Here is a 20300-nt window from a genome sequence, read left to right as displayed (position 1 = left end):
CTGCCCGCCACCCCCCTTCCCTGCAAGGCAGACAGATGCAGAGAGTGAACCACGGACAGGGCACACGCGTACGGTTTCAGGTGGCTGTTCTATGCGGGAGGCGGTCCTGGGCCCCAGATGGTTTGTATTTGTTGCCGAAAATGCTGCCCATGTCGGCAGACGTGGTTGGGGTCAGGGTGACATCAAGGGGCCCAGGCCCACAGGCTCTCGGTCGAGAAGACTAATGAACCTCCTTCTTTCTGCCCGAGCCCAGGGCCCCGCGGGCGCCTGCAGCAAACCCTAAAACTCACCACTACTGGGGGACGGCCTCCGTCATTCTCGGCTTTTCATGCACGATCCTGTATTTCCCCTTGGAGGGTTGGTGCAGCTCATATATCAGAAACTGTTGTAATTATTCCCTCCCTCTGAGGAAGGCTTCCATTCAGTTTTCTCTAGCTGCCCCCTGATTAATTATCTAATTACAACCACATTCTCCAAGAGACAGCAGCCTTTGACTTTCTGCCCAGGACCACTTAGAAAGGCGGATGTATTGGGAGTGTTCTGGGCTTGAGAGAAAAATAGTGTGTGTGTGAAAACACCCTGAGTTTTTGGGGACAATGTCTTAGCCTTCCCGGACCTTTGTCTTGGCTCAGCAGAGGTTTCTGGAGTTCTCTGGGGATCTGTGGGGAAGGACTGGGGGTACAGGGACAGGAGGAAACTTCCTGCTGCCCACTGCCCAGGAGTTTCAGGGACACACACACACATACCCACTAAGATGTCACCTGTCGCCGTATCAAACATTCTTCTGTGTTTTTGTACCTTCCACATCATCGTCCCCGAACATGGGGTTGCCTGTCCTTGACATCTTATCCTGGAAGGGAATTCCTCCTGGTGACCCTTCTCCCAGCCTCCTCCTTGGTAAAGCCATTCCTGACTCTGCCCCACCCCTAGGCCCCTGCCAGCCCCCCATCTCAGCACTCAGGTGTGCAGCCACAGAGCCGTCCGGCAGCCCCCTCCACGGTGCATGGGGGTGGAGGCCCGGCTCCTGCACCTGTCGGCCCCCACAGCCAGTGTGGCCCTCAAGGCTCCCGATGAATGGACTTGTCTCCTTTGGGTATGAGGTTTAGCTGGTTGTTTCTGTGTGTGTTCTCCACGTGTAGAAGTGTGTGCGGTGTGCATCAGGCCCTGGGGTAGGCACTAAAGGTCACCTGGGGCCCAAAGTGCTCACCCGCCAGTCTTAGAGAATCGCTAACGAAGCTCAGGGTCTCCTGGGAAGGATGCTATCGGTTCAGGGTTGGTTGCAAACTGGCCACGTGTACTGTAGGACTGGGTCCCGCAGGACCAGGCGATCAGCTGCCCACAGCCCCCCAGAACAGCTGGTGACAGGTGGGAAGTGGTCCCAGCCATGAGCTGCCAGCTTGGAGCAAGGTGTGGGGCCCAACTGTCCTCACCCTCAGTCCCTTCAGCACCCAGGTGACTGGCCTTTCCAGCAGTGTCGAGGTCCTTGACCATGCACTCATGCCCAGCCATATTATCCCCTGTCCTCCTGGGCTTCCCACCCCCAGGACTCATGACGTTGGGCTTACAATAGCCACGTGTCTCTGAAGTCGGGGGGTCTCATACCCTGCCCTGAGCTTCTTTCCAGCACATCTCCTCCAGTAAGTCCTGTGGACACACACGGCAGCGGGTGCGGTCTGGGGACCCCCCCGCCGGCTCCCTTGCCTGTGTTCCCTCTCTCTGCCATTCTATCCCGTCTTCTGTCTGCACCCCCAGCCCTTTCCAGGCAGCAAGGTCAACTGGGTAGGCAGACCTTCCTTGTAGGAAGGCAGGAGGCTCCGTGGAGAGCGTGGCCCTGGTCCGTGGATTGGCTCCCAACCTGGTTCCTCGCTGGCCCATCCTGCGGCGAGGCGGTGGGGCTGGTGGGAGAGGCCCAGTGTGGCCCCTGGAAGGATTCGCTCAGCGAGACGTGCTGCACACGTCTCACACCGCACGCCGCTGCAGTCTGAATGACACACGTGCGTCTTGCAGACCCTTACACCCCTCACGGGGCCTTTGGACACGGGACAGTTGTGTGTCTTGATCACAATGGAGCGTGCCCAAATCGACGTGGGATGAGCTGGCCTAGGACTGCATGCACTCCACACGCCACCACACACACACACAACCACACACACACGTACACACAGCCACACAGGCACACCCTGCATACAGTGGGGCCTCACCCTCCCTCTTCCGTGTCTTCCAGGCTGTCCTGTGGGGCTGAGGCTCGAGTGGAATTGGGACGCCTCCACGTCTGTCACTTCTGAAACCCAAACAACCTCAAGGAAGCCTCCCCTCTGCTCTCCAGCACAGCGTTTGGACAAGGGGACAGCAGCAGCATCGAATGAAGACCCCAGACCACACAACTCCTCCCCAGAGACGGTCCCCACAGAGGAAGCGGCACTCGCGGCCCTTCTCGCCGGTGACATGTTCCTTGTCATCCTTGCCACTGTTTGGATTTTTCTTCTGGGTTTTATTTTTTTTTAGGGGGGATTGATTCTTTCTGAAAATCTCTAGATTCAGGAACATATTTACAAGAATTGAAATCTTGGATTTGTATTTCCCTCTAAGTGCCTTTTTAATGTATATTTTTTTAATAAAACAGAAATGCATTCCTGTACCATTCTGTTTAAACTGGACCAAGGCTCTCAGAAAAGAACCTCGCGTTCCCTCGCCCACAGCCTCTGCATGACTGTTCCACGTAAGCCTGGACTCCTCCTCCCACCTCGCCTCTTCTCTTTCTCATGATTTGCTCAGCTAACCCTTTTTAAAATATTTTCTGTTTCAGTGTATATGTTGCTTATTTGTTTTATTTATTGAGATATTTTTAACAAGCTCGGTGACTGCAACGTGGCTGTGTACCCTGCCCCCTCCCGGGAATAATAAAGATGTCCATGCAGCCCCGTCTCCCCTCTCCTCTTCTGTACCGCGCAGCACCGAATCGGCCCGGAAAGTCAGAGCGGCTCGCGAAAATGACCGTCGTTTCCCTTTAGAAGGGACCAGAAAGGATGTGAGGCAGTGTCTGTCGTAGGTCGTTGCAAACGTTCTGGAAGCTACCGTCCCTAACATGGTCCGAGTGCTGCAGACCCAGGCCTGGGGAAGCGGGAGAGCCTGGCCTCGGCCCCTCTGTATCTGGCTTCTCAGCTGCTGTGCCCCCCGCAACCCCCACTGCTAGCGCTGCTCTCCACACCACTTCCCATGTGTCAGACCGCGTCCGTCGTGTGTCCCATCCCACCGTCCGAGGTTGGCGCTCCCCTCCGGGCGCCGTAAAGCCTTCCCCACCGCCTTACGCCTGCACTTGTGCCCCCACTCCGTCAGTCTCAGCTTACGTCGAACCCCCATGTAAACCATGGTCTCCACGGGCAACTGCCCCCCCAGCCTTGTGCACACAGCAGGGGGAGGTTGAGGAAGCGGCACCTGTGTGGACAGGTAAGGTTGGAGCACTGCTCTGGGGTACAGCAACCCCGGAAGGGCCACGGTCTGCAGCTAGGAAGGAGACTCTGGCTGGGGTCGGGTCCGGGTGGGCAGCCTAACAGTGCAGACACAGCTCCGTGAGGGGCGGGGAGGCCGGCAACCCCCGCCCCCCCCCGGCTGCTGGCCTTGGGAGCCGCTGGCCATGTCTGTGGACACCAGCAGGGGTGGGAGAAGCCCCCAGGTGAAGGGCAGCCAGCTGGGGGACTGCAAGTCACCAGGTCGTCACCACCCTGAACCACCCGTGGCCTGTGTCCTGGGGGACAGTGGATTCAGGCTCTGTGGCGCAGAGCTGTCCGAGGACAAGACACCACACAGAGCCCACCTCCCAGACAGGATTCTAGGGCCCAGGACTGTGGTGGCCTGTGAGTCTTCCTTCTCCACTGGAACTGCTACCGCTGCCATGGGAGGGGCTGGAGCTCTGGGAACACCAGCCAGACCTCCACTTCCATCAGCTGGAGGGCTCCTTGAAATGACCTTGAGGCAGCACAGCTTCCCTCAGGGCTGGCTCGCCCTGGAGGGCTCCTGTGCACCGTCTGGGGGCCTGGTCCCTGCAGCACGAGCCTCAGCACCAACGACACACAGACATGCACACACACACACACACACACACACACACACACACACAGGGGCATGTGTGCGCGCACAGCCCTCACAGAGGCCTCGGGAACAGAGCTGGGCAGCTGTGGTCCTGCAGTCAGAGTCCAGAGCTGCCCCATGCTGTCTTCGGGGTCCTGCAGGGGCTGTTAGACATGCCGGCACCTCTCCTTGAAGTGATTCAAAAGACAACCGCCACCAAATGATAGCACACAGAATGTGCAGACGGGGTGGCCGTGAAGAGCTGCTTTCTTGACCTCCGAATCGCAGAATTCATGCTTCCTGCTCCCAGAGCTGGTGCCGACGCCTGGTCTGCCAGCATTGTGGCCAGCCCTGGGCCTCCACTGCGGGGCACCAGGCCCAGGCCCAGGGTGGACGGCTTGGCCAGGCATGAGCACAGGAGGTGCTGGGGACGAGGGGGCCCGTGTGACAGAAGACACTCTGCCTTTCCTGGGGGGGTGGAGCTCAGGGCCTCCAGCAAGGGACTCCAGGGCTAGAGTCCACAGAAAAACCTGAGGCCGTGTCCTGGGACCTAGCACGCCCCACTCTGCCCCTGGATCCCATTCCCCACCGAACACAAACAACTTGGAGAGGTTCTCTCTGCCTGCGGGCCCAGCCTTTAGAAAGAGAGCGGTCATCCCAGCCCTGGGTCCCGGCCCAGCTGTCTACACTGGTCTTACAGCCCTCACCTGCACGCATCTGCCTTCCTCTCCCAGATCCGGTATTTCCTGAGAGATACGAGAACTCCGGTCCCAAAAGGTTACATGGAAACATGGGAAAAGGTAGTAATACGTAAGTCGGTGGAAGCATTTTCCAGAAGGCACGATCAAGTCCACCTGGGTCTGTGGGACCGACAAAGCCAAGATGACCGACTCAGAGATGAACCAAACACACATCCCAGGAAGGACACTGAACACAGCATTCCCGTGTCCAGGTCTCACGGAGAAGTAAGTGAGTGGGCTGCGGGCGTCTGGGCAGCTCCTCTTCCCGCAACAGCTTCCGGCTTCCTGTAAGGAATAGAACCCGCTGGATGAGCTCCTCCCCTGCCGAATAGAGACATCAATCCTTAATATTTGAGGACCAGTGTGGCCACCTGACGTATTCACCTTTGTGCTCTCTGCGTCTAGCCTGGTAGCAGGTTGACTCCATTCACGTTTCATTCACTGACCACGGGCTCTGGGTCCATCTGCTTCGATACTCCTTTCGTTGACGAGCTCTCTACCTCGGACCATGGGCCAGGAGAATCAGAAACCCTGCCTGACCCTCTCCTTCCCAGCCTGAGACCCGACTTGGAGTCTTGAGAACCTCAGCCTGTCTTGACTCCATGACCCACCGCTGCCCGAGCTGAAGAGGAGAATGGAGCCTCTCTGTTTCCTTGTCTGGGACGTGGAAGTGTGTGGGGCGCAAGTCCTGGGGATTGTCATTGTCTGGACATCATGGACTCAGAGGGTGGAGACATGGCTGGGGTGGAGGGGTGAGGAAGGGGGAGTGAGTTCGGGGCAACTGTGGTAGTCATTGCCAAGAGTACTGAATGCGGCCGGGGACAGAGAAATGTCAGGGTTCTTGCCACACGTTAAGGACACAGCTTCCTCCCACGGGCTTCCCGGGACCCCTGGCGATCTGGATTACCTTGGTGTTAGGTCGTTTCTTTACGAAGTGGTAACTCTCATATCACAGGTAAGTCCTGGAGGCAGCGGGCCGGTGGCAGCCTGGAGGCACGCACGGGGCATGACAGACAGCTTCCTTGTGACTCCGGGGTACAGGGGAGACCAGGGCCAGGCTGGGACCTAGCGAAGGCTTCAGGGAGCAGTCACCCCACAGCAAACTGTACCACGGGACGAGACAAGCAAGTGGTGAGCACCCACGTGCAGAGACTGGTTTCTGCTCCCCACCCTTCTTGCTGTGGGTGTCCTCATCGGCATCACGGGGGCCAACATCCCTGCCTCCAGGGCGGGTGTCGGGCTGAGCTGGGGCCACACACGAGCTACACCCAACACAGCCCCTGGCACCCAGTGAGCGTCTGGAATGGGAGTGTCCAAATGGGAGCTGCTGTGGCTCCCCACTTTCCTGCTCTCTGCCTGTTTCCCTTGCTATAAACATGGTGGTGGGCTAAGTGCCGCGTGAAAGCCAGTCAAGTTGGTTGGGTTGAATTATATGCCCCCACAACCCTATGTTGGAGTCCTAGCCCCCGGGGCTTCAGAAGGTGACCTTACTTGGAGTGGGGTCTTTGCAGAGGTAGAAGTGAGGTCAATCCCATGTGACAGGTGTCCTTATAAGAAGAGATTAGGACCCAGACACAGGGGAAAACCATGCGAAGACACAGGGAGAAGATCGCCATCAACAAGACAACGAGAAGGGGCTGCAGGCTCTCGCTCGGGGCCCAGGAAGGAACAACCCTGCCCATACCTTGGTCTCGGACTCCCCCGTGCAGCACGGAGAGAGAGCACGTGTGCTGTTTAAGCTGCCTGGTGCCTGGCGCTTTCTTAGGGCAGCCCTAGACCAAGCTGTAAAGCCCCTGCTCGTGTGTTTGCTTTGTTGAGAATAAAATGAGAAAGTGAAATGAGACCAGAAATGCATGAAACCAATGGGGTCGGCCTTACTTCCCAAGCTTACAAATGCAGGGTGGGCAGAGCTGTGGGTTCCTACCCGTCGCAGCCTGCGACCAAACTTCCCGGTGGGAGGGAAGGAGTCGAAGGTGCAGACAAGGACACAGATGGCTCCGTGGTGTTGGTGATGATAACTGGTTTCCTTGTTTTCCTGATGGTGCTGACCATGGAGCAGAATCACCCCTGCACACAAGGGTGGGTGGCCCTCACGACCCCTTCTCTGGCCCCTCCTTTCCCTCCCCGTCTGTGGGAAGGAGGGGGAAGGCCTTGCAGACTTCCTCGGGCATTCTGCCGGCAGACAGCCATTCTCCACTTGATGGAAGGCAAGGGGGGCCCCTGGCTAATTGCCGAATTACGGCCCCCCAGGAGATCTCTGCCTGGGTTTCCACCCCACTTGGGATGTTGCGCCCGGCCCAGGCGGGCTGTCGCCTGATGGGTCACCCCTCCTGCAGAAGCAGGACGCCCGGCTTAGAGCAAGCCCACAAACCCTTCACGAGCAGGGCTTCTGCTTAAAAATGCATGACTGGGGGCGGGATGCCACGGTCCTGCCCCCACCCAATATGGTTCCTATGTCTCAAGTCCTCTGGACGGTTCACTGCACTTTGGGAATTCCTTTCTGGGGGTGGCAAGTGGGATGAGCCGTTGGACTCTTGCCGGCAGTGAGTCCAGTGCCGCTGAGAGACTCCCACCCTTCCGAGTGCTTCCTTGGCCCCTGCGGGTCAACTAAATTTACTGATCTCAAGGCTTCACCATCGAGGTTTGATGTCACAGGGGCCATACAAACTCAGCGTTCCCCAAAGTACCGGGCTTCCCGCAAGCCAGCAGGGGAGGGAGACGGCATGCTTTAACCGCGGTCGCCTTAGCCTCAGACCCGAGACTGCCCGCAGGGCTTCCTCTACCGGAGATTTTTCTAGTTGGAATGAGGCGCGTGCGGACCCCCTCCTCAGGCAGTAACAAAATCAAAGGCATTCGGACAGCAGCCAAATCCCAGGCCCCGCGTCAGAGGGGGAGAGGCTGCCGTCTGCACCGTAGTGTGCGTCCCGTCAGTGAAGCCTGCGCTCTGTGGCGGGAATCCCCCCCGCCCTTGTGCTCGAACTTTCTGCTTCTGAGTTGGTTGGAAGGAGGTGAATCCTCAGCATCGAGAGCCTTTTCTTGGGACCAGATGTCGGATGCGGCTTCCCATCTTGGGGTCAGTTCTAAGAGGTCCCCAGACACAGTTCATAGAAACGGAGGCTCAGAATGGCGGCCAGACAGGTGTGGGCTGGAACCCCTCTGAGCAGGCCTGGCTGGGGCCCCCAGTGTCAGAACAGAAAATGCCAGCAGGTGTCCCTGGAGAAGGGGGCAGGCTAGTCTCCGGCCCCACCCCATCAGCTGTGCCAAACATACCCCCGCCCAGGCCCTGCATCAGCCACCGCCCGGCCTCAGTGCCCGCTAGAGGGGTTCTACCCAGCGGGTACTTGGCAGGGCTGCCGTGACAGCATCCACCGTGGTGGACAGGGACAAGCTCAGCAGCTCCTCGCAGGCCTGCGGGCACCCGGAGCTTTGTGCAACGCTGGCAAACTGCGCCAGGCCATGCTTCTCCCATGCTTGACGGCAGCGTGACTCCGCGTGCTTCGGCCAGGTGTCTGGGGCTTTCCCCCGGCATCACCCTGCAGCTGGTGTAAGCGGCTGGGAAGGGCTGCAGGGGGAACCAGGCCAGCGACAGGCCCTGGGGCAGCAGCAGGGGACTCCTCCAGAGCTCCCGGGCTCCCCAGGAGGGGGCAGCTCTCTCTGTGAGCTCATCGCGGCATAGTGGGCCAGGGCCAGGGAGGGGGCCCGCCTGGGTCCCAGAGCAGGGCCCGGCTTCCCACTCACCGGGGCTGGCCAGAGAGCCAGGGAGGAAGGAGGACCAACGTCCCTGAGGACTCAGCTCAGCTCCACCCAACAAAGGCCTTCCCTTTGAGCGTCAGTAGTCGTCGCCCGCTGCACCCCAAGCTGCCAGCGGTCTGGGTCCGAAAGAAACACAGCCGCTTTCGGTTCTGTTCTCACCAGCAGTTTCTCTCTGCTCTTTTGGCTGCTCTGCAACTGTCATTTGTGGCATGGGTCACACCGGGGTCCTGGAACGAGCAGGGCAGAGACCCTGTTAGAAACTGGATTTGTGGTCTAAATTTCTTCTGCTGCAAAATGGGATGGAACCCCTGTTGGACCTTTCTCACGGGGCTTCACAACGATAAGATAATCTCTGCAGACGCGTTTTCCTGCAGTCTCATCGGGAGTCGACTCCTAATAGGGTCAGCTCGTAGTAGGGTCCTCTGTGCAGGTGAGCTGAGCACAGAAGGCGGGTCACCTGAGGGCATCATGCAGCCTCTGGGTGGCCCGCAGGGATGGTGTGACCCACCAGTCCGATGACACATGCTGAGTGCTCCTGTGGTTGATTTTCGGGCTAAACCAGAGCCTCCTGGCCTCCTGGCCTTCCTTCACAAGCCTACCCACCCAGGGACAATGTTTTCTCTGCACACACCCCAACTCCCAAATGGTCTTTGGTTTCTGTTTGAAAACAGTGAGCGTGCTGTTAGCAGAAGCTGAGCTAAGCCAAACACCCTCGGCCCTCAAAGGGAACAGTGGCTTCAGGGGAGGACAGGCAGGGCCCGCAGAGACACCTCTGCTTCCCACTCCCCTCAGCTGTCCCGAGGCCCTCTCATCCTACCCCCACTTTTCTGGGACCCCCACATTCTGGGGAATAGCCCGACAAGCCTCCCCGTGGGTGCCTTCACTACTGGGAGTGGACAGGGCTGCGGGTGCATGAAGCCCTCAGCTCAGATGAACGTCTAAACAAACTGGGAAAATGGGGCTGTGCTCCAAGGAGGTGCTTTGAAGGAGGGACGTCTGATGCTCTCAGGCTTTCCCGGGGGCGCCCCAGATAAGCTCCAGGTCAAGGAACAGCAGAAGAATGACTCTAGCACTGCCCTGTGCTCAGGGAGGGCCGGGTGTTCGTGGTGGCTGGAACAGGAAGGGACTCAGGGGAGGGCAGTGACGGGACCCTCGCCTCCCCGGGTTCTGAGCGGCCGGTGACTGGAGCAGCAGGTGCTCGGAGGCAGGGAGAGGTTGCTGAGACAGCGACGGTGAGCAAGAGGACAGACGTGGAGGAATGGCCACCACGTTGCATGACAGGGTGCATGGAGGGAGGGGAGCTGGTGCTCTGTGACCCCAGGAGAGCCCACCAGCGGCTGGAATGCAGAGGGCAGGGGGCGGGCGGCCTGACTCCAGGAGGAGGAAGCCCCTTGGGGGCTGGGGGAGCCACAGGGAGTCCCTGAGTGGTCAGTGATGGGGGTGCTGGGAGCCCCGGACTGTGGGGTGTGGTGCAGGAGAGCAGACAGCCTGCAAGGAAAGGGGTCGAGGAGGACAGACAGTAAGGGGATCACACCATCCCTGCGGGCCACCCAGAGGCTGCATGATGCCCTGGCACAGAGCTCTGCCAGGAGGACATGGAGGGCCCTCTGTCAACTGTTGTCTGCTCCTGAGGAGATCAGAGGGTGTCGTAGAAAGTCGGAGAAGAGGTGGTGGGCATGACCGGGGGTAGGGGGTGGAAGCCTGGCATCTCAAGGATGGGGTCGGCAGGCCCATGCGGTTGGAAGTAGCAGCTGGCCCAGAGGGGCTGCTGAGTCTCTGCTGGGCATTATCTGAGCTCTCTCCGGGCCCCAGGGGGAATGGCTTGCGAGAGGCATGCCTCTTCAGAGCCTCCCCACCCCACAGGGTTGTGAGCCTTGGACTTCTCAGGGAGCCCTTCAGCAAATGGCTTCCCAGACAGGCACCTTCCAATGCATGGCCCCGCTATAGCCCATCACCTGGGGGCCCCGAGGGCACTTGAAGAAAATAGCTCTGGGTCAGAGAAGACACAGGAGTGGCTCAGTTAACCTCAGGAGTCCAGCTGGGGACGACTCCCTTCCTTCAGGGTCAGCCTGTGGTGTCGCCAACAATGCAGGGGGAGCAGGGCTGAGGGCTCTCTGTCCCACGGCCTCATGGAGCTGCTGGATCAAACTTCTCCTGAAGGTTCCTGAATCCTCCCCCAAGGACATGGCCCTAGCCATTTACATCCATTTGAACTGGATTTCCTGTCTGTTTGTGATGTAAAAAGTCCTAAAGAGTCCACCCAAACAGAAATTAGGTCATTGCTAACAATTGTTAGGAGTGCAGAATTTTATGAGGGGAAAGGGAAACCTGTTTTGACATATTGGCATCATAACAGTCTACATCCGAATAGAACCTTGACAACGACATTGAGGAGAGTAGAAGCCACCAGGTGCAAGGTTCTGGGAGTGCAGGTGAGCACAAGGGCCACCGTCACAGCCGCCCAGGCTGGAAAGCCCTGCCTGCGCTCCCGTTCCCACTGTCAGAAGGAGGAAGAACAGAGAGACGGTTTTCTGATCTAACAAAACACAACACAACAAACGACCTTCTCTTCCTCTGCTTCCACATCTGTAAGGAAGGTGTCAAGGACGCTGCGGACAATCAGCAGGGCTCTCGGGAGACGGAAATGGGGTGGCAGGTGGGCAAGTCACCTCCAAACCCACGAAGGGCAGCCCAGACTGTTGCTGTCATTCGGGGGATGTGTGGACGTGAAGAATGCCCAGAGATGGGAAGAAGCGTCAGACGGGTGTTGGAAGCTCAGCCCCGCAGTCTCCGTGCTCCCCGGCTTCAAACGTTGTCCCAGCTCAGAGCATCTGACTCAGGGTCGCCAGACTGACAGGTGGGCAGCTGTCCATTTCTGACAGACACACTAAAAATAAACATTCTCTCGGGTCAAGGTCCCCGAAGGCTGTTCTCACAGTCTTCTTGGTCTGTGGGTGACATTGCCCGGCAGCAGCCCTCTGTTGGCGGGGGGATGGGGATGGGAACCATGGGGTCCCAGACGAGGTGAGCACACATGAGCCAAAGCCTTGGATGATGCATCCGTCTTGAAACCCACATCTTCCCATGTTCGGCTCCGACGCGCGCTCCTGACCTTCCCACAGTGTGGGCTTAGACATTTGCTCAGCACGCAGCAGACTGGTTTTCCCCCGTTTATGTATTTTTTTTTTAGCAGACTCCCCACAAAACAGTAAGTTTCTTCTTTAGGCTTACTCCTCTAACTTGTTACTTCTTTGGTTTGGTTCAGATTTTGAAAACACATCATTTCAATGCCAAGATTAACAAAAGCTGGCTCTTTATGATGTTGGGATTGACCCAACAATTCACAGATTAAAAAAAAAACAAACACAAAACTGCAGAGCCAATCAGGTTGGAAAAAGCTGGACGTTCTGTTCGCTGGATGGTCCTGCTGACCCAGGTCCTCCCACTGTCCGTTTGGGGAGATGTAAGAATTCAAAAGAAACACAAGGAAGATCTCCCTGCCTTCATTTTTATGTCTTCTGTGTTGATACTATCTTCCTGCCCACAGCTCTTCTGAGTAAACAGCCTCATCTCTGCACGGCCACCCCCTCCCCCTCCCCCGATGGCTGGAGCAGGGTGGATGCTGGACCCAATGTGGCCAGCCCCCGAGCTGCCACGGCTGTGGCCTGGGTGGCTGAGGTGGGGGGGAGGCGGTCAAAACGAGGAGCCGGGCCAAGCAGAGTCTTCTAGGGAACTGGGGTGCATAGAGACTGCTGTCACTGGGGTGGGAGCTGAAGCCAAAAGGATGTGGGTCTGGAGCTATGGCGGGCGCTCAGGGAGGCCTGGAGCCCGGAGGAAGTGGGAGAGACACGGACAGGGGCAAGCTTGAGTACCTCGTATGTGACCTCAGCTGCACCTTTAAAAAGGGGTGGCCTTCAGCTGGTCACCACCCTGCTCTGAAGGTTGCCCCTTTCTATGAAGACCTCATGATTTAGAAAACCTCCAACATCTCTCCATTTTTTTCTTGCATGTTGGAAGCCCAGTGTAGGCATCTAAGCTGGTTGACGTGCCAGCAGTGTCTGTACCAGTGCCGAGATGTCCCAGCCGTGTTTATCATGTTCTTTTGTGAGGCTCAAAAGGACAAGGGCGGAGCTTGAATTTGCTCTTCTGCCTTATCTGTCTGTGTGTAGAAGTGCAGCTGAATCTCCCCCAGGGGCTGGCCATTGTCTGTTTTGTTCCCTGCTCAGCGTAGAGGATCCGTTCCTCCACTGTTGTATCAGCTAACTTGCATGTGACTCTGACTCCGTCCAGGGTGCTGGCCGGCCTTGCCCATGGGAAGAGCTCCACGTCTCCAGGAGAGGTAACAGCCCGGGGGGGGGGGAGCAGGTGTGTGCACCCCAGGTGTGCGTTTCCTCGACCTTGACATGCAGCCTGCTGTGCTCCGTCACGCCTGTGCCTAGTCGTGAATAAGGGGAAATGAGACAGAAACATCGCAAAGAGCGTTGGTTCCTATCTCATGTCCCCCAGCACACTAGAGTTTCGCACCAACAAGATACTTGCTGGAGGCAGGGTACCCAGGTGCAGGTGCACACACCGAGTCCTGGAGGAGGTCACGCTCTTGCCCCCCAAAGTCCCCATCTCGACCCAGTGTCCATAGGGGCTGCCTTAGGAGTCCTTCCTGTGCATTCTCCATCTCAACCCCTGTCCCCGTAATTCAGCAGTGGCAACATTTCTCAGACCCTTCCCATCATGCTGCCTTCCCCTTTTAAAGGTAAAGTCCTATGTTTACCATAGTATTTCTGTGCTGGGGTTCTCCAGAGAAACAGAACCCATGGGATAAATGCAGATACGTCATTACAGGAATTGGCTCCCACGATTATGAAGGCTGAGAAGTCCCACAATCCACCATCTGCAAACTGGAGTCCCAAGAGAGCCGGGGGCATCCACGCAAATCTAGGCAAGAGACCCAGGAGCATCAGCGTCCGAGGGAGGGAGGGGATGGTGTCCCAGCTCAAGCCGAGAGAGGGAACTCTCCCTTCCTCTGCCTTTTGGTTTTATTGGGGCCCTACGTGGACGGGATGATATCCGCCTGCCCTGCCAAGGGCCCTCTTTACTCAGTCCGCCTACCCCAGAGCTGGTTCCCTCAGGAGACCCTGCCAAACACACCCGGAAATGCCATGTTGACCGGTAACCGTGCATCTCTCATCCCAGTCAAGCTGATACAGAATCAACGATCGCAACTTTATAGGTTAAGAATTCATGTCTTGGCAACTGTGCTGGCGTTTTTTATTATGATTTCTGTTCCCGTGTTGATGCTCTGCTTACAAACTGGAAAAGGTTTCTGAATCTGGAACGTGCAACCCCGGGGCTTCTCATGCTCCGTGCGGTGTGAGACTGGCCGCACCCAGCTGTCCACAGGGCAGCGGCCGCATCGTCAGCCGACAACGCATCGTGGGACGCATCGTGGGATGACGAGTCAGGGCTGGCCGTGGGCTCCTTCCCTTCCTGCCATGGCTGCAGTGGCCCCCGGGCCAGGGGCTCCCGCTCCCTCTGTCCTCCCACCCAGGCTATGTTACCAGCCTGCAGCTGTGCGGCAGGCAGGAGAGAGTCAGAGTTCTTGCTCTTGACCCTCGGGTTCTTCTGCCTCTGTTCCTAACACACGCACACGCGCCCTGCAGCCATGAAAGACGCATCCACCGCTTGGTCCTTCCCAGGCTTGGGACGGATATTACCTCTGAATGGCAAGCGGGCTCGTATCCGTACTTGGGCCGTTCCACAAGGATCCAGGGTGAAGACAGATAGCGTCATGCCACTAATGCATTTTGTACAGCCCGTGGCGAGGGCCGTGAGCGACGCACACTGTCCGCACCGGCCGTGCTTTACCGCACCGCAATGCGCCCTCTCCCGCTCTGCACGGAGAGCGATGAATGTGGGTGATCCCCAACCTGTGGGTTCTTGGGGGCCCGGCTGGGTGGCCCTTGGCCCTGCAGCTGCACTGGCTGGTCACAGCAGAGCCTGGAGCCACCGGAGAGAAAACACACACTCGGGTGCCCCCCGGTTTTCTTACACACCCCATTTTTGTGCCAGGCTGTGGACCCTTTCTCATCCACTCTCCCCACTGTGCGCTGGGGGTGAATGCCTCCGTCCTCCAGCACACAAGCCTTCAAGCAAGAGTCCGGTCGGCCAGCACGGCCTTGTGCGGTCGCGTCCAGCTGGAGGAGGTGATGCCACGGTGCTGGCTGGGCGGGGGAGCCCAGCATCTCCCTCGGCACACGCACAGGCTTCCACTGTTTTCCCGGGAATCCAAACCCCACGGCACGGGGCAGTCCCATCAGCCTCCTGCAGGGTGACCCCACGAGGAAGCGCGCCTACCAGATGGCCCTGCCAGTGATTCCTGGGAACACACACCCAGACCCTGTGCACATGTGTGCGCACGCATGCGTGCACACACACACACACACACACACATTAATCAGAGCTCTGTCTCCATTATCGTCCTGACCTCGCGCCAAAGCTGCCTTGATCAAGGCAGTTCTCATCGCATGAGGACCGCGGATGCTTTCCGAGGGCTGGGAGGGTTTCGTCAGTTGGGCTCTTTCCAGCGTGAGTCACTGTCCGCCTCTTCGCCTTAATTAGTGTTCTGGGAGTTGCTGGTGTAACTCTGGTGAAGTCCAGAGAAATTAATCAAAGTATATCTTACACTTGAAACGCACTCAGAACCACCATCCGGCCAAATCCCTCGGCGCTGGCACTCGGACAGTTCAAGCCTCCCCCCGCCTCAGATTGTTTTAAATTAGTTTGCAATTTCCCACATGCTCAAGGCTTGTCTTCCTCCCTCGATCTGGCACTTTCCTCTTCAGTATTTTCTTCTGGAAGGTTTTTTCCTTGTTTTCCCAACCGTGGCAATTTCTCAATCCATCGCATACCATCTGTCTCAATAAAATGGTTCTCACGGAACCTGGGCCCAGGAGGACCCGGGCACAGGCCTCTCTCGGCACGGTCCCGTACACCCGTGCTGCCCCGATACGTGGCCACGTTGTGTCCAAGACAGAGGAGGTTTCCATCGGCTGCTGGACCAGGCCTGCCCCCACCGACCCCGAGCCCACCCCAGCCGCACAGGTGCTGAAACACGGGGTGTTTGGTGGGGGTGTCTCCGGGGTGAAGATCGTCATGTCCCAAATACCCCCATTTCACTTGCGAGACTGAAATGCAGACAACGGCTGGACCACGTGTAACAAACGGCAGCCCGACCCACACCTGGCAGAAACCAGCCCGAAGCCAGCGAGCCGTAGCCAGAAGCACCGAAGTCAGACCACCAGCTCTGGTAACAGCCCAGAGAGCCGACCGTTGCCTGTGACCGTCAGCCCCAGGCGACCAGGGCTGGATTAATCCCGGAGGGGTTCCCTACCTTCTGTCTCGGCTTCCAACTCAGAGCCAAGCGCGCTGCGAGCCACTGTGGCCGACTCCCTGGCTGCAGTAAACCGAGGAATGAACTGCTGTTTTTCTCCTGTGGTTGGTCTTTGTGCATTTGCACACACGTCACATGCGAACGAGCCCCATTTCTCCAGGACATATGTGGTGCCAGGTGCCCCTCGGGGACGTGTGGCTCCTCAGGAGCCCCCAGCCCCTTCCCGGGAGCCATCCCGTGTGTGGTTTCTGCATTCTGGGGGCCCCTATAACAGTCTGGAACGTTCTTGGAAGGTAATCGGTGGCTTTGTGGGAATCCTAACTTGGTGGCACAGGACCAGAACATGGGGACTCAGGCTCCCCCTGACTCCGATTTCTTGGGGGCTGTGGGTCTCTCATGGTGCCCGAATGGTGCATAGGAGCACTGGGTCCCAGCCTCCCTGGCACGGCCCCTCCCATACACCGCCCGCACACCCTACTTTCACCTGGCTGCGCTCGGTCAGGTCTCTCCTTGGGGAATTTCCCACCTGGCCACTCCCCACACTTTCCAAGACTAGCGGTGGTTTGTCTCCTTCATCCGGGAGGCCTGCCTGAGCTCGGTGGGGCTCCATGCAGCCCCTGTCCACTTCTGCATCCAGGCATGGAGCCCACATGAAGCCCTCCCTGGCAGGCATTTTCCATCCCAGGCCTGCATCCAGAGCCCCCGCCGGCATTGGTGCATGGGGCTGGAGTCACACAGACCTTGCCTGTCCCTCCAGGGGGCGGTGCAGCATCCACATAGGGAAGCGCCACCCTGCGATCTGCTGTGTGGCAGGTGTGGCGGATGGAGAAGATGGAGGCGGGTAGAGTATTGGAGGGCAAGATATTCTTACAGTGAACCAGGTGGGCCAGAGGGGCTGGAATGGGGCAAGGAAAGGTCGAGAATCCAAGTCATCAAGGTCCTGCCCCTTCTATGTGCTCTTTTCAGCAAGATGGACTCCAGGGCACTTGGGTGGCTCAGTCAGTTGAGCACCTGCCTTCAGCTCAGGTCATGATCTCAGGGTCCCGGGATCGAGCCCACGTCTGGCTCCTGCTCAGCAGAGAGTCTGCTTCTCCCTCTTGTGCTCTCTACCAAATAAATAAATAAAATCTTTAAAAAAAAAAAAAAGGAAAAATAAAGATGGACTCCACGGGACCTTTGGATTTCAACCCCAAACGTCCCTAAACTGTCTACGTGACTTGGTGCTGAAAAGGCTGTTTGCAGATGTCTCGAAAGGGCTGGAGAAGCACAGTGACAGATGCATGCACGCAGTAGGGAGAGTGGGCAGGGAGGCTCTGAACAAAGCAAGGCACTCTCGAGAGTGGAGGGTGGCGCTGATCACAGCAGGACAGGCACAGACTGCAGTCACCGTCCCCTCCCTGGCGGCTGCAGTAAGTGCTGAGCCACTTGTTGCGGAGTTAAATTAATTATGAGATGGTTGAAACCAACCGACCGACAAACTCTACTTTGAACGTGAGACCAAATCCCTGACGTTGGCCACCGCGGCTACGCAGGGGGGGGAGACTGAGGTCTGCGGGGTGGCAGTACTGTCCAGGGGCAACGCAGACAGGGCAGGATGCAGAGAGGGGAAGGAGGGCTCCCCCGCCCCACAGGCGCTTGCCCCGTGATGGACTCCCACGGCCTGGGAAACCCAGGTCCCTAGAGCCCGTGGCCACTCAAGCCGTGGGGAGATCTCTCTCCCCACTTCTGCCAAACACAGCCCAGCTCGGGGGATGGCATCCTGGAGGCTGGGGGATTTAGAGCCCCCTGGACACAGGCAGCAAAGCTCTGCTCAGTGCATCAGGATGGCGTCGGGGAGGCCCTCCCAGCCCTGGGGAAGGGGACCGCACCAACGAAGGGGCCGGAGCAGAAGACAATGGTGATGACAGACCCCACAGTCACCTGCACCAAACAGGAGGCCCGCTGAGCAGGGAGCTGCCCCCAGCAGTGCCCACAGAGTCACCAGTGGAGAGCAGGGCGAGGGCAGGAACTCGGCGCTCCTCGGCCAAAGTGGCTCTGTTGGGGCCTGGGAGCACTCACTCCTGGCCTCGTTTGGGTGACACTTTGATAGCCTTTCCCTGCAAAATATAATCAATGAGAAGACGTTGTGTTATCCGAGGTTGTGTTGTCATTACTCATCAACGAGAAACCATTCTTTCCAGCTTCCTTCTTCCAAAGCGTTGGGCCCTTTCCTACTCGGAAAAGAAGCACCTTTGACCGGCTGGCCATTGTTCTCTCCACGCCTTGGTGACTGCCGTGCGCCCATATAAACATCTTGCACCTTAAACTCGTTCAGTTTCTCTTATCACATGATATTGTCCAAGAATTCTCAGAAGTAAATCACGTGCCATAAAAGCGATTTGCTCCTTGAAAGGCTGAGCTCAGTCAGGGACCCATCAGATGCAAGGGGCTTTGTTTCCTCTCCTCAGTCAGGGGCCGTTTCTCCCCAGGCACATCTGGGCACATCTGGGGACACTTTTGGCGATCCCATCTGGGGGAGGGTGTTACCAGTAGTCGAAGCCAGGGGTGCGGCCACACACCCTGAAACGCACAGGACAGCCCCCACCACGAATAACGATCCGGTTCAAAATGTCAGCATGGCCGGGGCTGAGAAACGCGGCTCTGGGTGAGTTCCAAATATCCCTCTAATTTATTTTGTTTGGATGGGCTCTTGGCTTCAGTGACTGATTTCAGCTCTTTTCATATTTAAATGCATTTTTTCTGCTACTAATGTGATCTACGGGTGTTTCTCCACACGGGATCTATTTGCACTCTTACTGTCTTTTCCTCCAGCTTCCTCAGGTCTTCTTGAGATCCCAGATTGTGGACTCAGGTTGTTCGTCCTCTGTTTTTGGTGAAGGAGGCATTTCCAGTGCTGAGAATGCCGCTCGGCGGCGCGGCCGTGGTCCCTCCCCCTCCTGCGTACTTCACGCCCCATCTCCCGACTTCAGAAGTGTTTCGCTATATTCTGCATTTCCCCCTCGATCCATGTGTTACCAGGGAAAGGGTCTTTCATCACCAAGCGACTGGGCGCCGTGTTTCCGTGTGTGTGACTCACGCGTGTTTTGCTGCGCTGTGCGCAGAGGAAGCGACGAGGGCCCTTCTGCCTGCTGGTGCTCGGTGTGTCCCCGCCTGCCGTCGGCCTGGGGAGCTCGTGCTCGTCGCACTTCCTTCTCCTCAAACGTCCCCTGACTCCACTCCGGGGGTTACCTTGGCTTAGACTTCATGAGACTGTAGGTCACTGGGCAGAGATGGAGGTTTTCAGATCCCCCTTCTCTCCCCCGTGCCCTCCCTGGTTCCGCTCTTTCCCATCTGCCAAGGCACCCGGTGTGACCACGTCCCTCCCAGGACACACTATGGGCCCTGTGTGACTGGCCCAGATCTAGGCCATCCCTCCTCTCAACCGAGGTCGGGGCCCTGATTGGAGCAAAGCACTGGGGCGCTGAGATATGACGGGGACCACCAAGCTGATGCCCTAGAAAATGTGGAGGGTTCCCCGAACCGCTGGGTCTATGCAAGTGGCCCAGTCCTCCCTGTGGACGACCAACGCCGTCTCCCCACCTGAGGAGGAAACAGAAGCTTCTCCTCGTGGGATAGCGTGCCTTCCCAGAACCCGCCACCTCCCTCCTGCCATCAGTGCAGTAAAAAGTGTCAGGTCACAGTGTCACCGACAGGGGCCATGAACCTCTCCAACATGTCCCGATGGGAGCGGGAGGGCCCTGAGTGGCCAGATCAGGGGCGGACGGTACGGCTTGCTGAGGGACTGCGTATTGACAGGGCGCCTTCCAGAAGCTTGGAGAAACCTTGGTCCACACAAGAGGAGGAAGGCCAGAATGGCTGTGGCAGGTAGAGGAAGGGTGTCAGAGCTGCCCGAAGGCCACACCCTGGTGGCATTTACTGCAGCCACGTGTGTGTGCTGGTGAGGGGCCCAGCGTCATGAAGGGCCAGTGGCGGCTATCCCCTGTGGGCCAGGGATGGTGCTGGGAGACACTGTTACACACCTAGGCTCCCACAGCAATGGCGATCCCAGAGTCTGGACCAGTAGAAGCTTGGGGGGCACAACTCTGTGGTGAATGGCCTGTCCCACTGACAGTGACGGTGGTAAAGAGAACATGGTGCCTCTGGGGACAAGACAGATGGACAGCCAACATGCGTCCCCGACACAGGTCACCATCCCTTGCCTAGTGTATGTTATGCAGACAGGGAGCACATTGTACCAGACTCGAAAAAGCCCCAGACCGAGAATGAGAGAACTCAGAAGCGAGAGGAGGCAGATCCCACATCGCCTGGCCGCACCACTCCCCGGCTGGGCTCTCCTGGGGCCAGCGAGGAGC

The 20300-nt window shown here is 57.9% G+C and overlaps 1 protein-coding gene across 2 annotated transcripts in view; it reads left to right on the top strand.

Annotated features, from left to right (window-relative positions):
* The window catches only part of TWIST2 (twist family bHLH transcription factor 2), a 49395-nt gene extending 46478 nt beyond the window's left edge, over window positions 1-2917 (top strand). The window contains exon 2 of one of the 2 annotated variants that reach the window (XM_040638441.1): window positions 2225-2917. In XM_040638441.1, coding sequence (XP_040494375.1) covers window positions 2225-2285 — 61 coding nt within the window. In that variant the 3' untranslated portion in view covers window positions 2286-2917. The remainder of the gene's footprint in view (window positions 1-2224) is intronic. The other variant, XM_040638436.1, reaches the window with a different exon arrangement.
* The last annotated feature ends 17383 nt before the right edge of the window (window positions 2918-20300 follow it).

Source organism: Ursus maritimus, unplaced genomic scaffold (assembly GCF_017311325.1).
Source record: "Ursus maritimus isolate PB19 unplaced genomic scaffold, ASM1731132v1 scaffold_1, whole genome shotgun sequence".
NCBI classification, from domain to species: Eukaryota; Metazoa; Chordata; class Mammalia; order Carnivora; family Ursidae; genus Ursus; species Ursus maritimus.
This window is presented reverse-complemented; position numbering and strand designations above follow the sequence as displayed.